Genomic DNA, 12521 nt, shown 5'->3' with positions numbered 1-12521 from the left:
GAAACAGTTAATGGGCAGAATTTTCCCATTGGCGTGCGGGGGCCAATTTTTTGGCACCCGTGCAATCTTCGGGTCAGCATAACGGGCAGGCGGGTAGGACACATTTGTATAAACCTCGTTCACGTGCGGGATAAGAGGGCTCACTGGAGTCATGAGTGTGGTCTCTCAAGTATTGATTTTTGTAAGTTTTTGAAACTTGTCTATGTGATCTGCAATACTTTAAACTGTATACCAGCTGCTTTGTCTGGACTCTTAATCCTCAGGTCGGCACTCTGCAGTGAGGAATCTTTTTTGGGCCTGCAGGTTTCTGGAAGCCTTTCCATAGCCTGGGAATGGGAGCAGAACTCTCCAGTGGAGGCACCTCCTTTGAGGAGGAAGGGAGGGCTAGAAGGGGAAGGAGGCCAGGAGTGCACATTCAGCCTCCCGGGGAGCCACCTTTGGGAGGACAGGTGCAGGCACAAGGGGCACAGGGCCAAGAGGTAGACCAAGGCGGAAGAGGCCACTGAAGACGCTGCTATCCTGCTGCTAGGGTATACAGGCGGCGAAGCAGCTACCTTAATATGTCTGAGGTGCAGTGCCGAAGGAGGCTCCGTCTCTCAACTATATCTGTCAGATGATTGGGCCTGAGATCTCCCCTAATTGTGTGGGTGGACACCCCATGCCAGTGGCTTTAAAGGTCACAGCTGCCCTCAACTTCTATGCCTCTGACTCCTTCCAGGGGTCGGTGGCTGATCTTTGCAGTGTCTCCCAATCAGCTGTCCACACTTGTGTCAAGCAGGTTACAGATGCTCTGTTCAGATGGGCATTGACCTTCATCCACTACATTTAGGACCAGGCAAGTCAGGCACAGCGAGCCAGAGGCTTTGCAGCCATTGCTGGCTTCCCCCGTGTCCAGGGTGCAATAGACTGTACACATGTGGCCATCAAGGCGCCAGCAGGTGAGCCCAGTGCCTTCGTCAACAGGAAGGACTTGCACTCCATGAACGTGCAGATAATGTGTGATCACAGGATGCTGATTCTACAAGTCTGTGCAAGGTACCCAGGCAGCTCCCAAGATGCCTACATCCTCAGACACTCCCAGGTGCCGGGGCTCTTCAGTGCTGTGGCTCGGCTGGATGGATGGCTGCTGGGTGACAAGGTCTATCCCCTCAGAAGGTGGCTCATGATGCCCCTCCACCACCCAAGAACAGAAGCTGAGCAGTGGTACAATAGGAGCCACACCTCCACAAGGGCTGTGGTGGAGAGAACCATCGGTCTTCTCAAGATGCACTTCCGATGCCTGGACTGCTCGGAGGGCGCACTGCAATACCCCCTAGATCATGTGTCGCTGATAGTGGTTGCATGCTGCGCTCTCCACAATCTTGCACCGGAAAGGGGGGACGCAGTGGACAATGAAGACGTTGACGCAGTTGCTGCGGCTGTACATGATGAATCCAGCAGTGAGTCCGAGGATGAGCACGCACAGGGAAATGCTGAGGGGGTAGACGCTGACCTGGGATACTCCAGGGAGGCAGGGACACCCGGGAGGCTTTAATCCAATGAACCTTCAGCTAGTACACCACAGATGGACCTCCAGGACAAGCCTGGGCTGTCGGCTTCATACTCGATACCTAAGTGCCAAATCTTCCAGGTTAGGAACAATAACTAAGGGCCTTGTTAACAAAGCTGAATGTCCCACAAAGCATCCATTACAGTTTTGGAAACCATACACAAGCAGAAGAGGCAGCCTCCGCCATGGTCACATGTCTGAATTTAATATCACAAGCAAAGAAACTTAATGAAACAAAGTGACAAGAGTGTTTCAATTCGAAACAAATCATAAAGACCTCATCTCGGGCCAACACAAAAGAACCAGTGATAAACCCATGGTGTGCTTAATGTGCCTTATGTTTCCGTTTGTGGGTGCTACATCTTAGTGCTACCCCATCACTGGAAGTGGCATCTGAGACGGCCTGCTGACTCTGCTGTCCTGTTGGCCTCGATGACCTTGGCAGTCATCCTCTTACCCGTGGAGCCTGTGCTGGCCCCGCCTGGGAGGGAGCGGCCAGTTCCACAGCTGGCATCTCCCCAGTCGCCGCAGCCTCACCAAATGAAACGGTCACTCGGAGAGGGGCGGAGGAACTGCCACCCTCATCCAGAGCGCCCTGAGAGGTGCCTGCAGAGACACCAGGCAGCTGCTGCACCAATGTGAGGTCGCTTCAGACCTTCCTGCGAATGGAAAGGCACCGAGATGGGAAACTTGATGCCCACACCATCTCCCACACTGGCACTGGCCATCTGAAGTCAATGCTGATGTGAGGGCTTGCTGGTCAGAGCACATCCCCAGAAAGCCCTGATGTGTCTCCTGGAGGAGGGTCTCCTGGAGGAGCCTCTCCACGAGAGTCACCACTCTCTCCATGGAGGACACATGGCACTTGGCCATGAGGCCCATTGCTTCGGCGATCGTCTGCGTAGACTCCTCCGCCACGGAACCCAGGCCAAGCATAGCCTCATGTATCTCTCCCAGATGCTCCCGCACACCCAGCTGCATTTCCTGCACTTGCTGCGTTGCAGACGACTCCAGAGGCACAGCATCAGGCTGAGCATGTGCTTGGTCCCCTGCAGTCCTCCAACTGCCAGTGCCATGGGCACTCTCTGTCCTCTGCCAGCTCCTCCAGCGACTGTGAAGTACCCTCACCCTCAAGTACTCTGCCCCGGGACACTAGCCGATGTTCTAACTCCCACTGAGGTGCTAGTATGTGCGCTGGTGCCTGCCTGGCAGAGATGGTGTGACGCAGGTGAGACTTCAGGGCCCTCAGGTGTGAGAGGGGGCCTCTGCTGCTCCTCCTTCCAGCCATGCTCCACTGATGCTGAAAGGAAGAACAAGAACATTGGATCAGTTATCGTGGTGACAATGGCAAAGTCCATCCCTGTCCCCCGGATCATTATGCGCTCATCTTCCATAAGCAATGGTCAAGCCATGTTGCAAAATTAAATCACTTAACATTCAGCACTGCTATGGCTGTTGGGAGAACAATGCTGACCTCACTGCTGGGCATAAATACCTGGCTGTGGCACCCCAGCCTCACCGACACCAGTGGACCTGGGCGCATGATGCCTCTCCAAATCCAGGGCCTCCTGCTCAAACTGGCTGAGAATGGCTAACTGCTCCTGGCTGCCACCAGTTCTCGCACGCTGTGCTGCATTGTGAGTATTCTTCTCCTGAAAATGAGGGAAGAGCATTGATTAGTGCAAATTGTACATGGACTCTCTTCGCGCACAGCCCACCCCAACCAGAGTGAGAGATACCAGGGCTCCAGAGCCTCCTCACCCCGCTGCTGCCAAACACTAATACAAAGGTACTAGGCCTGTCCTCCACCCGCGCCCCCATCCACCGCCCCCACCCCGCGCCCCCCTTCCCCATACTGGACACATGCTGCCTACATCACATTAGGCACCACATGGTATATTCTTCCACAGCAAGGAGGTGCAAGCACGTGGAGCACAGAGGGCAGCAGATGGTTCGTTGCCACGCCACCTTGAAGCTCCCCTCCCAGCATCTCATCACCCTGACTTGGACATGTACTGCAGTTCAAACACAGCACTGAGGTGCAGCTCCTCCAGGTTGCCCCCAAAACAGTCATGTGGGCCTCAGTGTACCACATGCTGCGGGTGCAGAACCCATCTCTTCACCTCAGCATGGGCAATATCTGCTGGCCCACCCAGAAAAGGACACATGCCGTCAATGATTCAATGTAGGCACTACACTCAGACATTGGGGGTGGGGAGTGGGGAGGGTGGGGGGGGGAGCGGCGGGACAGCAGGGGGAAAAGCCGACCTGCTGGGTTAAGTGACCAATGCCAACATTGTCCTCACCCTTCCAGAGCATAACATGTCGTTGAAGCACTCGCATCACTAGATCCAAGTGCACCACGTTGCGGGAGTTCACCACCTCCACCAGCTCCTCCCAGGCACATTTCGTCATGTGGGGGGGGCCTCCTCCTCCCCTCCTGGGGAATCAGCACCTCCCGCCGTCCTGCCAAGTCCTCAAGGAGGGCAGCAAGGCAGCCATAGGAAAAACGAGGGGCACACTGACCACCATCCCCCCCCCCCACCCCGCCCTACCCTCCGGCCTGGCCTGCCCTGATGTCCTACCCTCTGGACTTGCATAACTTCCATTGCCCCTCTGCAGAGCTCTTCGCCAAGCCTTTGCGAATAGCCTTTCCAAGGCTGCCAGGCCTTCCCTTATACAGGCTGCCGGGTCACCACTGGACCTGGAGGGCTGAGTGTGCCCGCCGCTGCCCGTCCACTCCCGCGATGCAAGGGAGTCATGAAGCATGCTGGGTGGGTCTTAATTGGCCCACCTGCATAAAGTGGTGGCGCGGACCCGATCGCGAGCGGTAATCGGCCGGGGGGGGGGGGGGGGGGGGGGTGGGGGTGGGGGTGGGCAGCCATCCAGAAAATTCTGCCCAATGTTTCGAGTCCAATGTGACTTCTTTGGAACAGAAGAAAGGCAGGTAAACTTTCTGATCTGTTCGATAACATTACAGCCTAAGAGAGCAGATGTACCAATTGTAAGTTCAGAAGCATATTATTTTTGAGGTATATTGTAAGAAATAATTACTTTTCATCATTTGCAGCATTTGCATGGGATTTTGGGACGTGTCAGTTTTAATGGTCTCTATCGGAAACTCCAGCAAATTGTTCCTTATCTGTTGAGGACATAATAACTGTGTGAGGACTGGCGTGCTGGTTTTCAATTTTCCTTAGGTCTCTAGATCTACTCTATTGTATTTGGATAGTGGGGAACTCAGTGGTGGGCATTTCAACTAAAGGAGGAAAAAATATTCAATGGGCTGAATTTTCCCTCCTTTTTGGGGGGGGGTAGTTGATGGGCGGGTGTGTGCAGGCCTGCCTCCAATCGGCTCCCCCGATCGGAGGCGCGGCGCCATTTTATGTGGGCGGGCCCAGCGTGACGTCCGCGTGGAAGTGCTATGCGCATCCTGTGCAGGCGGGGGGGGGGATGCTTAAAATTGAGAGTGCGCTCTTTCACGCATGCGCACGAAAGAGCACGCTCAATTTCCTGAGGCTAAGTGCAGCCTCAGGGAGATCGCCGCTACTTTCAAAAATATTACAAATAGAAAAAAAAAATTCCCTAACATGTGGCAATGTCACCTGAGTTGGGACATGTTCATAATTTCCAAAAAAACTTTATTAAAATTTTTTAAACCCAACATGAAACCTCATCTCGTCTGTGGATGAGGTTTCATGTTTTTTCCATTTCCTGCTGGGTGTTCTAGCCTGCCCACCTACCTTAAGCTTGGACGGGCAGGTCCATTAACTACTTTAATTGCTTTGTCGATGGCTTCCAGTGGCCGTTGACAGGTCGGCGGGCCCGCAGCTGACTTTGCTGTGCCCCCGCCTTCCTGAAAATTTAAATGGGGCACGGTGACGTTGGGAGTTTCACCCAACATCACCGCACGTCATTTTACGCGTTGGTGAGTGGGCCGCCCTTGCCGACGGTAAAATCCAGCCCAATAACAGTCAAAACTGGGCAGATGCACAAAGGCTTTATATTCCAATAAGTAAGTGTGTGTGTGTGTGTGTGTGTGTGTGTGTCTCTGTCCATTTGGCATGTATACTTCTGTTCATTTCATCGAGCTCTTACTTCCACTTTATAGGTGACCTTGGAAGTCCTGGTATTCAGGGGCCAACAGGTCCACGAGGACTACCAGGGAGAGGGATATGTGGAGTTATAGGTCCTGAAGGCCCAGCTGGTGCACCTGGCCCACCAGGTACTGAGATCACGTTACTTCTTTCCTATTTTAATCTTTAAGAGAGAAAAAATGTCATTTTGTGACATTCACTAGTTGTCATTTCAAATATTAGTCAATAATACAACAATTTACTAGCAAATAATTTATGTATTAATATTATTATTTGATTGTAATGAGAGGCTGATCATCGTTACCTGATTTTTGTTTTATTTATTCATTCATATGATGTGGGCATCACTGTCTAGACCAGCATTTATTGTGCATCTCTAATTGCCCTTGAAAAGGTGGTGGCAAACCACCTTCTTCAACCACCACAGTCCATGCAGTGTAGGTACACCCACAGTGCTGTTGGGAAGGATGTTCCAGGATTTTGACCCAGCAACAGTGAAGGAACAGTGATATAGTTTCAAATCTGGATGGAAGGGAACTTGAAGCTGGTGACATTCCCATGCATCTGCTGCCCTTGTCCTTCTAGGTGGTAGAGGTCATTGGTTTGGAAGGCGCTGTCAAAGGAGCCTTGGTGAGTTGCTGCAGTGCATCTTGTACCTGGCACACACTGCAGCCACTGTGCATCGGTGGTAGAGGGAGGGAACGTTGAAGGTGGTGAATAGGATGTCAGTCAAGCGGCTGCTTTGTCCTGAATGATCTCAAGCTTCTTGACTGATTTATCCACATTAAATCCATTCTGCTTTTCCTTAACTCATCCACTTAATTTACCAAAATTCCATACTTAATTTACCAAAATTCCATTTGATGCTTTCACTTGTCAATCAGCCACACAGCTTGGGATGTTATCAGTAAATTATGTGACTAGTGGTACACTTCTCCATGTTGTTAAAAAAAAATAAACAATAGGAACTAAGGCAAAACTATTCAGACCTTCATTTATCACTATCCCTCAGATAGCACTTGTAAGGGTATTGTTCTGTCTTCAATTTAAAAAGGAAAAGAGTAAGTAAAGTGAGTGTTGGTCCTTGACAGGATGACAATGGGGAGTTAATAGTAGATATTAAGGAAATGGCAAACGAAATGAAAAAATATTTTGTTCTGTCTTCACTATAGAGGATACAAAAAACATTCCAGTAATAGTTGCAAATCAGGAGGTGGAACAAAGAGAGGAACTTGGTGGAATTACAATCACTAGGGAAGCGGTAATGAGCAAACTGATGGAGCTATGGGCTGACAAGTCTCCGGGTGCTGATGGACTTCATCCTAGTTTCTTAAAAGCGATGGCAAATGAGATAGTAGATGAGTGGGTGTTAATTTTCCAAAATTTGCTAAATTCTGGAAAGGTTCCATCAGATTGAAAAGTAGCAAATATAACTTCTCTATTCAAACAGGGGAGGGAGGCAGAAAACAGGAAACTATAGGTCAATTAGCTTGATGTCTATCATGGCGAAGGTGTTAGAATCGATCTATAAGGAGATTATAGTTGGGCACCTAGAGGAGCTCAAGGTAATGGGGAAGAGACAGCATGGTTTTGTGAAAGGGTATTTGTGTTTAAACAATTTATTGGAACTCTTTGAAGGAGTAACATGCGCTGTGGGTAAAGGGAAGCCTGTAGACACATTGTACTTGGGTTTCCAGGAGGCATTTGATAAGGCGCCACATCAAAGGTTATTATGTAAAATAAAAGCTCATGGTGTAGGGGGTAACATATTAGCCTGAATAGAAGACTGATTGGCTGGCAGAAAACAGAGAGGATGCATAAATGGGTCTTTTTCTGATTGGCAGGATGTGACAAGTGGAATCCCACAGGGGCCTGTGCTGGGGCCTCAACCTTTGCAATTATTATCAATGACTTAGATGAGGGGAGCAAAGGTATGGTAGCTAACTTTAATGATGACACAAAGATAGGTAGGAAAGTACGTTCTGAAGAGGACAGGAAGAGGTTGCAGATGGATAGAGATAGGTTGAGTGAATGGACAAAAATCTGGCTGGTGGAGTATAATGTGGGAAAATGTGAAGTTGCTCACTTTGGCAGGAAGAATAAAAAAGCAGTGTATTAGTTAAACAGAGAATGACTGCAGAATTCCAAGCTGCAGAGGGATCTAGGTGTACTAGTGCATGAGTCACAAAAAGCTAGTATGCAGGTACAGCAAGTAATTAAGAAGGCTAATGGAATGCTATCCTTTATTATGAGAGGAATTGAACATAAAAGTAAGGATGCTATGCTTCAGTTATAGGGCATTGGTGAGACCACATCTCGAATTCTGAGTGCAGTTTAGGTCTCCTTATTAAGGAAGGATGTAATTGCAGTGGAGGCGGTTCAGAGGAGGTTTAATAGATTGATACCTGGAATGACTGAGTTGTCTTATGAGGAATGGCTGGACAGACTGGGCTTGTTTCCACTGGAGTTTAGAAGAGTGAGGGGTGCCTTGATTGAAGTATATAAGATCCTCAACAGTCCTGAGAAGGTGGACGTGGAAAAGACGTTTTCTTTTGTGAATGAGTCCAAAATTAGTGGTTACCATTTTAAGACAGAGATGAGGAGAATTTTTTTTTCTCTCCGAGGGCTGTGCAACTTTGGAACTCTCTGCCTCAGAAGGCGGTGGAGGTGGGGTCATTGAATATTTTTAAAGCAGTTGTAGATAGATTCTTGTTAGGCAAGGGAATCAAAGGTTATCGGGAGTAGATGGGAATGTGGAAACACAAACAGATCAGCCATGATCTTATTGAATAGCGGAGCAGGCTCAGGGGGCCGAATGGCCTACTTCTGCTCCTATTTCGTATGTTTGTATGCGCCCTCCCATCAAAGACTCTCACCTGCCAAGAGCACCTGGGAGTTTGATCTCATGTTATGCCCATGTTTAGTCTAACAGGTCACTTTACTATTAGTTAAATGTTATATATAAAATGTATATTCTTTATAAGACTTAAATAATATTAGATTCTTTAGGGAATTCAAAGTGCTTAAACAGTCTTTCCAAGCTCATTCATATCAGCTGCAACTAACTTATCCTTAAAAACTTTCTTGGGTTGTGAAAGATATAACTAAATGGGCAAAAAATTCAGATATAAAGCATTTGTTTTTTTTGCGTGCTACACTTGGCTTAGAGGTACAAAATGGCACCCACTCTATCTTTGATGTGAATAATTCCAGATGTGATAGTGGGGAAGACAGTGAGTTTCACCTAAAGTATGCAGACTAGGCAGTACCACTGTTTTGACACCAGAGGTGCTATTTTGGAGCTCAGGTTCCAGCTAATGCCCTCAACATCCTGGCCTTGCCTATATCTATAAGGACAGTGGCTGAGAAGCAGGAGAATCAGTGGGCAGACCAGGAGGAGGAAGAGGAAGGGAAGAGGCAACCCAGAGAGCTCTTTTCTTCCCAGGCTGTGCGTGAACAACTCATTGACCTGCATTGCAGTGAAGGCAACATGGCAATTCCCCATTCACCATCAATCTCATACCTTCCCCCATTACTGAACTACAAAAAACAAATAAAAGCCAACATAAAATAAACATTCCAAATCTAATTTATAAATCAAAGCATGCCATGCAGTATACAAACATCAACTAATCACCCTTGTGCATTTCCATTTTGCCTGTCTTCTAAGTACTTTGCCTGTCCTAGTGCTCCTACATAGTGCACCCCCAGCAGTTAAAGCATTGCTGGCGGAAGGCTGCTGATTTTCACTCTGGGCAACTGCAGATTGCCATAGAGGATGACTTTTAGAAGATTTGAGCCTAGACTTTGGACTACATCATCTCAGCGTGGGTGGCAGACGTTAGGCTGAGGGACAACAAGGGCACTGCTGGAGTGGCAATGATGGGATCAACAATGCTGTCATCCTGAAAGAGCACAGCAGGTTTGTGCTTCATGGTGCCATGGTCACTCTCCCGGGGTGATGCCTCAGCAATCCTAGTAATCTGTTGGAGACGTGGGTATCCACAGTCACAATGGCAGCAGTCTGAGCTTCCACTGCTGAACTCAGGTGTTGCCTGGCTGCTGCTTGTGCTGAGACATTGGCTATCAGATGCTGCATCATGTTATGTCCACAGGTTTGCGAATGAAGTTGGCCACCAAGATGGTTATGGACTACCCCAGGTTCCCAGACATGACATACAGGTTTTCTAACATGCCTGCCTATGTACTGAGCATTTGATTGTGTATACTTATCTGCCTTCTTCCATAACCTGCTCCATCAACTTTTGCTGTCAAACCATGGTTTTCAGAAGTTAAAATGTCACATTTGTTTCCCATCTTTGGTTGTATAAATTATTTTAAAAGGAATTGGATAGTTGCTTGGAAAAATGTGAATATTAAAAGGTATGGGGAGTGAGCAAGAGAGTGAAATTAGATGAAGTGGCCCATGTGCTGCTGGCGCAAAGTTAATGAACTGAATGGGCGGAGGGTGGGACTGGAAAATGCGGCAAGCTGTTCAAAAGTCCATTGATGTCAGAGGGACCAGAAAATCCCACCAGTGGGAGGGGCCGGAAAATTCCACCCAAAGTCTTGTTTGTTTGCTGTATCAGGCCTTGATTCTATCATTTTCAAGAGTAAATGTATTTTTTACAGGAGTACCAAGTAGAGGACCTCCTGGAGATCCAGGAGTTCCAGGACTGGACATTCCAGGCCCCCCTGGTATTCCAGGGTCAATTGGAATTCCAGGTCATCCAGGCCCTGTTGGATCAAGAGGCTCTCCAGGGAATCCAGGACGACCAGGAACACCAGGCAGATCAGGTAAAGCATTCTATGTATTGGAGCCTTAAAAGGAAAAATTACAAAGTATATAAATATACGGGGCTCAATTTTTGCTGAGTCATGCTGATTCAAGCACTTTTTAAAAATTACACCCCACCCAACCCCCCAAATCCCGTTTCCAGATATTTTCATCAGCATGGAATAAGGTTGTAGGTAGCTGGCCTGCACACAGCACTCATGCCCTGACTGGCTCCATTGTGGGAGTGGGCAGTTCAACCACCATTCACCCCACTTCAGGACGTATATGTGGTTCACGGCTCTCAGAGGGGTCATGAACTACAGAGAATCCCCAGTCCAAAGTGGATAAGCAAAAGAAAATTGTCACCTGTTCCTGGAATTATTTCATTGATAAATAAAATAAAACATGTGTTCTTTCAGTTTCAATAGTTAGATACTGTATTGAAACTTAGATGTGTTTCCACTGCAGTGATTGATTATGGGACTCTGTCCTGAAAAAGGAAGTTGACCATTACATTAATGAGCATTGTGTAAGTGTTGAGATGCATTAAAGTTCTTTTCCTGTTTGGAAAAGTGCTCTTATACATTCAAAACTGAAGAGAACACTGCTTTGGAACTCTAGTGTAATGATTGGAAGTGATTTAAATGCCCGAGCCCTTTAAAAGTGAAAGAAACCCTCAGCAGCTGTCAGTTTGACAAAAAAAATCCCTACTGCTGGAGTGCATTGATTAACAGGACGTCTGGTCTAGCTTAGAAAAACTTAGCCATCTATTTTTGCAATTTCAATAGGCTCCATTGTTTATAAGCTAGGATTGTTTGTTATGAGCCCACTATGAATGTTTCTCTGAACTTCAACAGTCCAGAACCACTTAGCTCATCAGGGAGCTGTGTTCACATTTAAGCGATGGTTTTGAGAGGTTATTAAAGGATTAATGGTCTTTGAAGTTGTTAGTGAAATAGATGTTTGTTTATTTTTACAGCAGATTGACTACTTGAGATGATTTTTGTTGCAATGCCTCTTTTTGAAGGAGAGGCTTTTTCGGTATGGTGTGTTTGAATGAGTTTAGATTGTTGGAAGTTTTGTAATGTCCATTTCAAAGACACCCTGAGATCCACCCATTGTGGGTACTGGGTGAGTGGCTATGGAGGATACGTGGTGGAAGGAGGAGATGGCATTGGGGATACGAGGAGGCATGGGGGTGTTGAAGGTTTGAGACGCTAACATTCGCCATCAATACTGGACCCATGTCCCAGTAAACGGAGCTGGGCGTTCTAGTCTGTTGGCCTGGCCATCCACCCAACTCTGTTGCTGCCTCAGGCCTGCCTCCAGAGGTGCAGACCCAACTCCATCTCACATAGAATATTGGAACCATAAAAAAGTTACAGCACAGGAGGCCATTTGGCCTATCTTGTCCATGCCAGCCCGAGGACACCCAGGTGCCCTTTCTAATCCCACCTTCGTGCACCCGCCCCATAGTCCTGCAGTTTACAGCATTTAAGGTGCAGATTCAGGTACTTTTTAAATGAGTTTAGAGTTTCTGCCTCTACCACCAACTTAGGCAGTGAATTCCAGACACCCACTACCCTCTGCGTAAAAAAGTTCTTCCTCATGTCCCCCCTACACCTTCTGCCACTTATCTTGAATCTATGTCCCCTGGTTCTAGAATTCTCCACCAAGGGAAACAATTTTGTCCTGTCCACTCTATCTATTCCCCTCATAATTTTGTACACCTCAATCAAGCCACCTCTCAGCCTTCAATGTTCTAAGGAAAATAACCCCAACCTATGCAATCTCTACTCGTAGCTACACTTTTCTAACTCTGGCAACATTCTTGTAAACCTCCTCTGCACTCTCTCCAGAGCTATTATGTCCTTCCTGTAATGTGGTGACCAGAACTGCACATAATACTCCAGTTGTGGTGTATTGTATAAAACAATTCCAACATTATATCCTTACCTTTATATTCTATACCTCTGCCATATGCCTTCTTTACAACCTTGTCTACTCGAACTGCTGCCTTCAGGGACCTGTGTACCTGTATGCCAAGATCTCTCACTTCATCTACCCCTCTTAGTATATTCCCATTTATTTTCTAATC

At 47.7% G+C, this 12521-nt stretch overlaps 1 protein-coding gene across 1 annotated transcript in view; it reads left to right on the top strand.

Annotated features, from left to right (window-relative positions):
• Positions 1-12521, top strand: part of LOC121287139 (collagen alpha-5(IV) chain-like) — a 104911-nt gene that overhangs the window by 30060 nt on the left and 62330 nt on the right. Inside the window, exons 11-12 of the mRNA XM_041204713.1 lie at positions 5661-5774; positions 10279-10443. Of these exons, the coding sequence (XP_041060647.1) occupies positions 5661-5774; positions 10279-10443 (279 nt within the window). The remainder of the gene's footprint in view (positions 1-5660; positions 5775-10278; positions 10444-12521) is intronic.

This window comes from Carcharodon carcharias, chromosome 2 (genome assembly GCF_017639515.1).
Source record: "Carcharodon carcharias isolate sCarCar2 chromosome 2, sCarCar2.pri, whole genome shotgun sequence".
In the NCBI taxonomy this organism is placed as follows: Eukaryota; Metazoa; Chordata; class Chondrichthyes; order Lamniformes; family Lamnidae; genus Carcharodon; species Carcharodon carcharias.
This window is presented reverse-complemented; position numbering and strand designations above follow the sequence as displayed.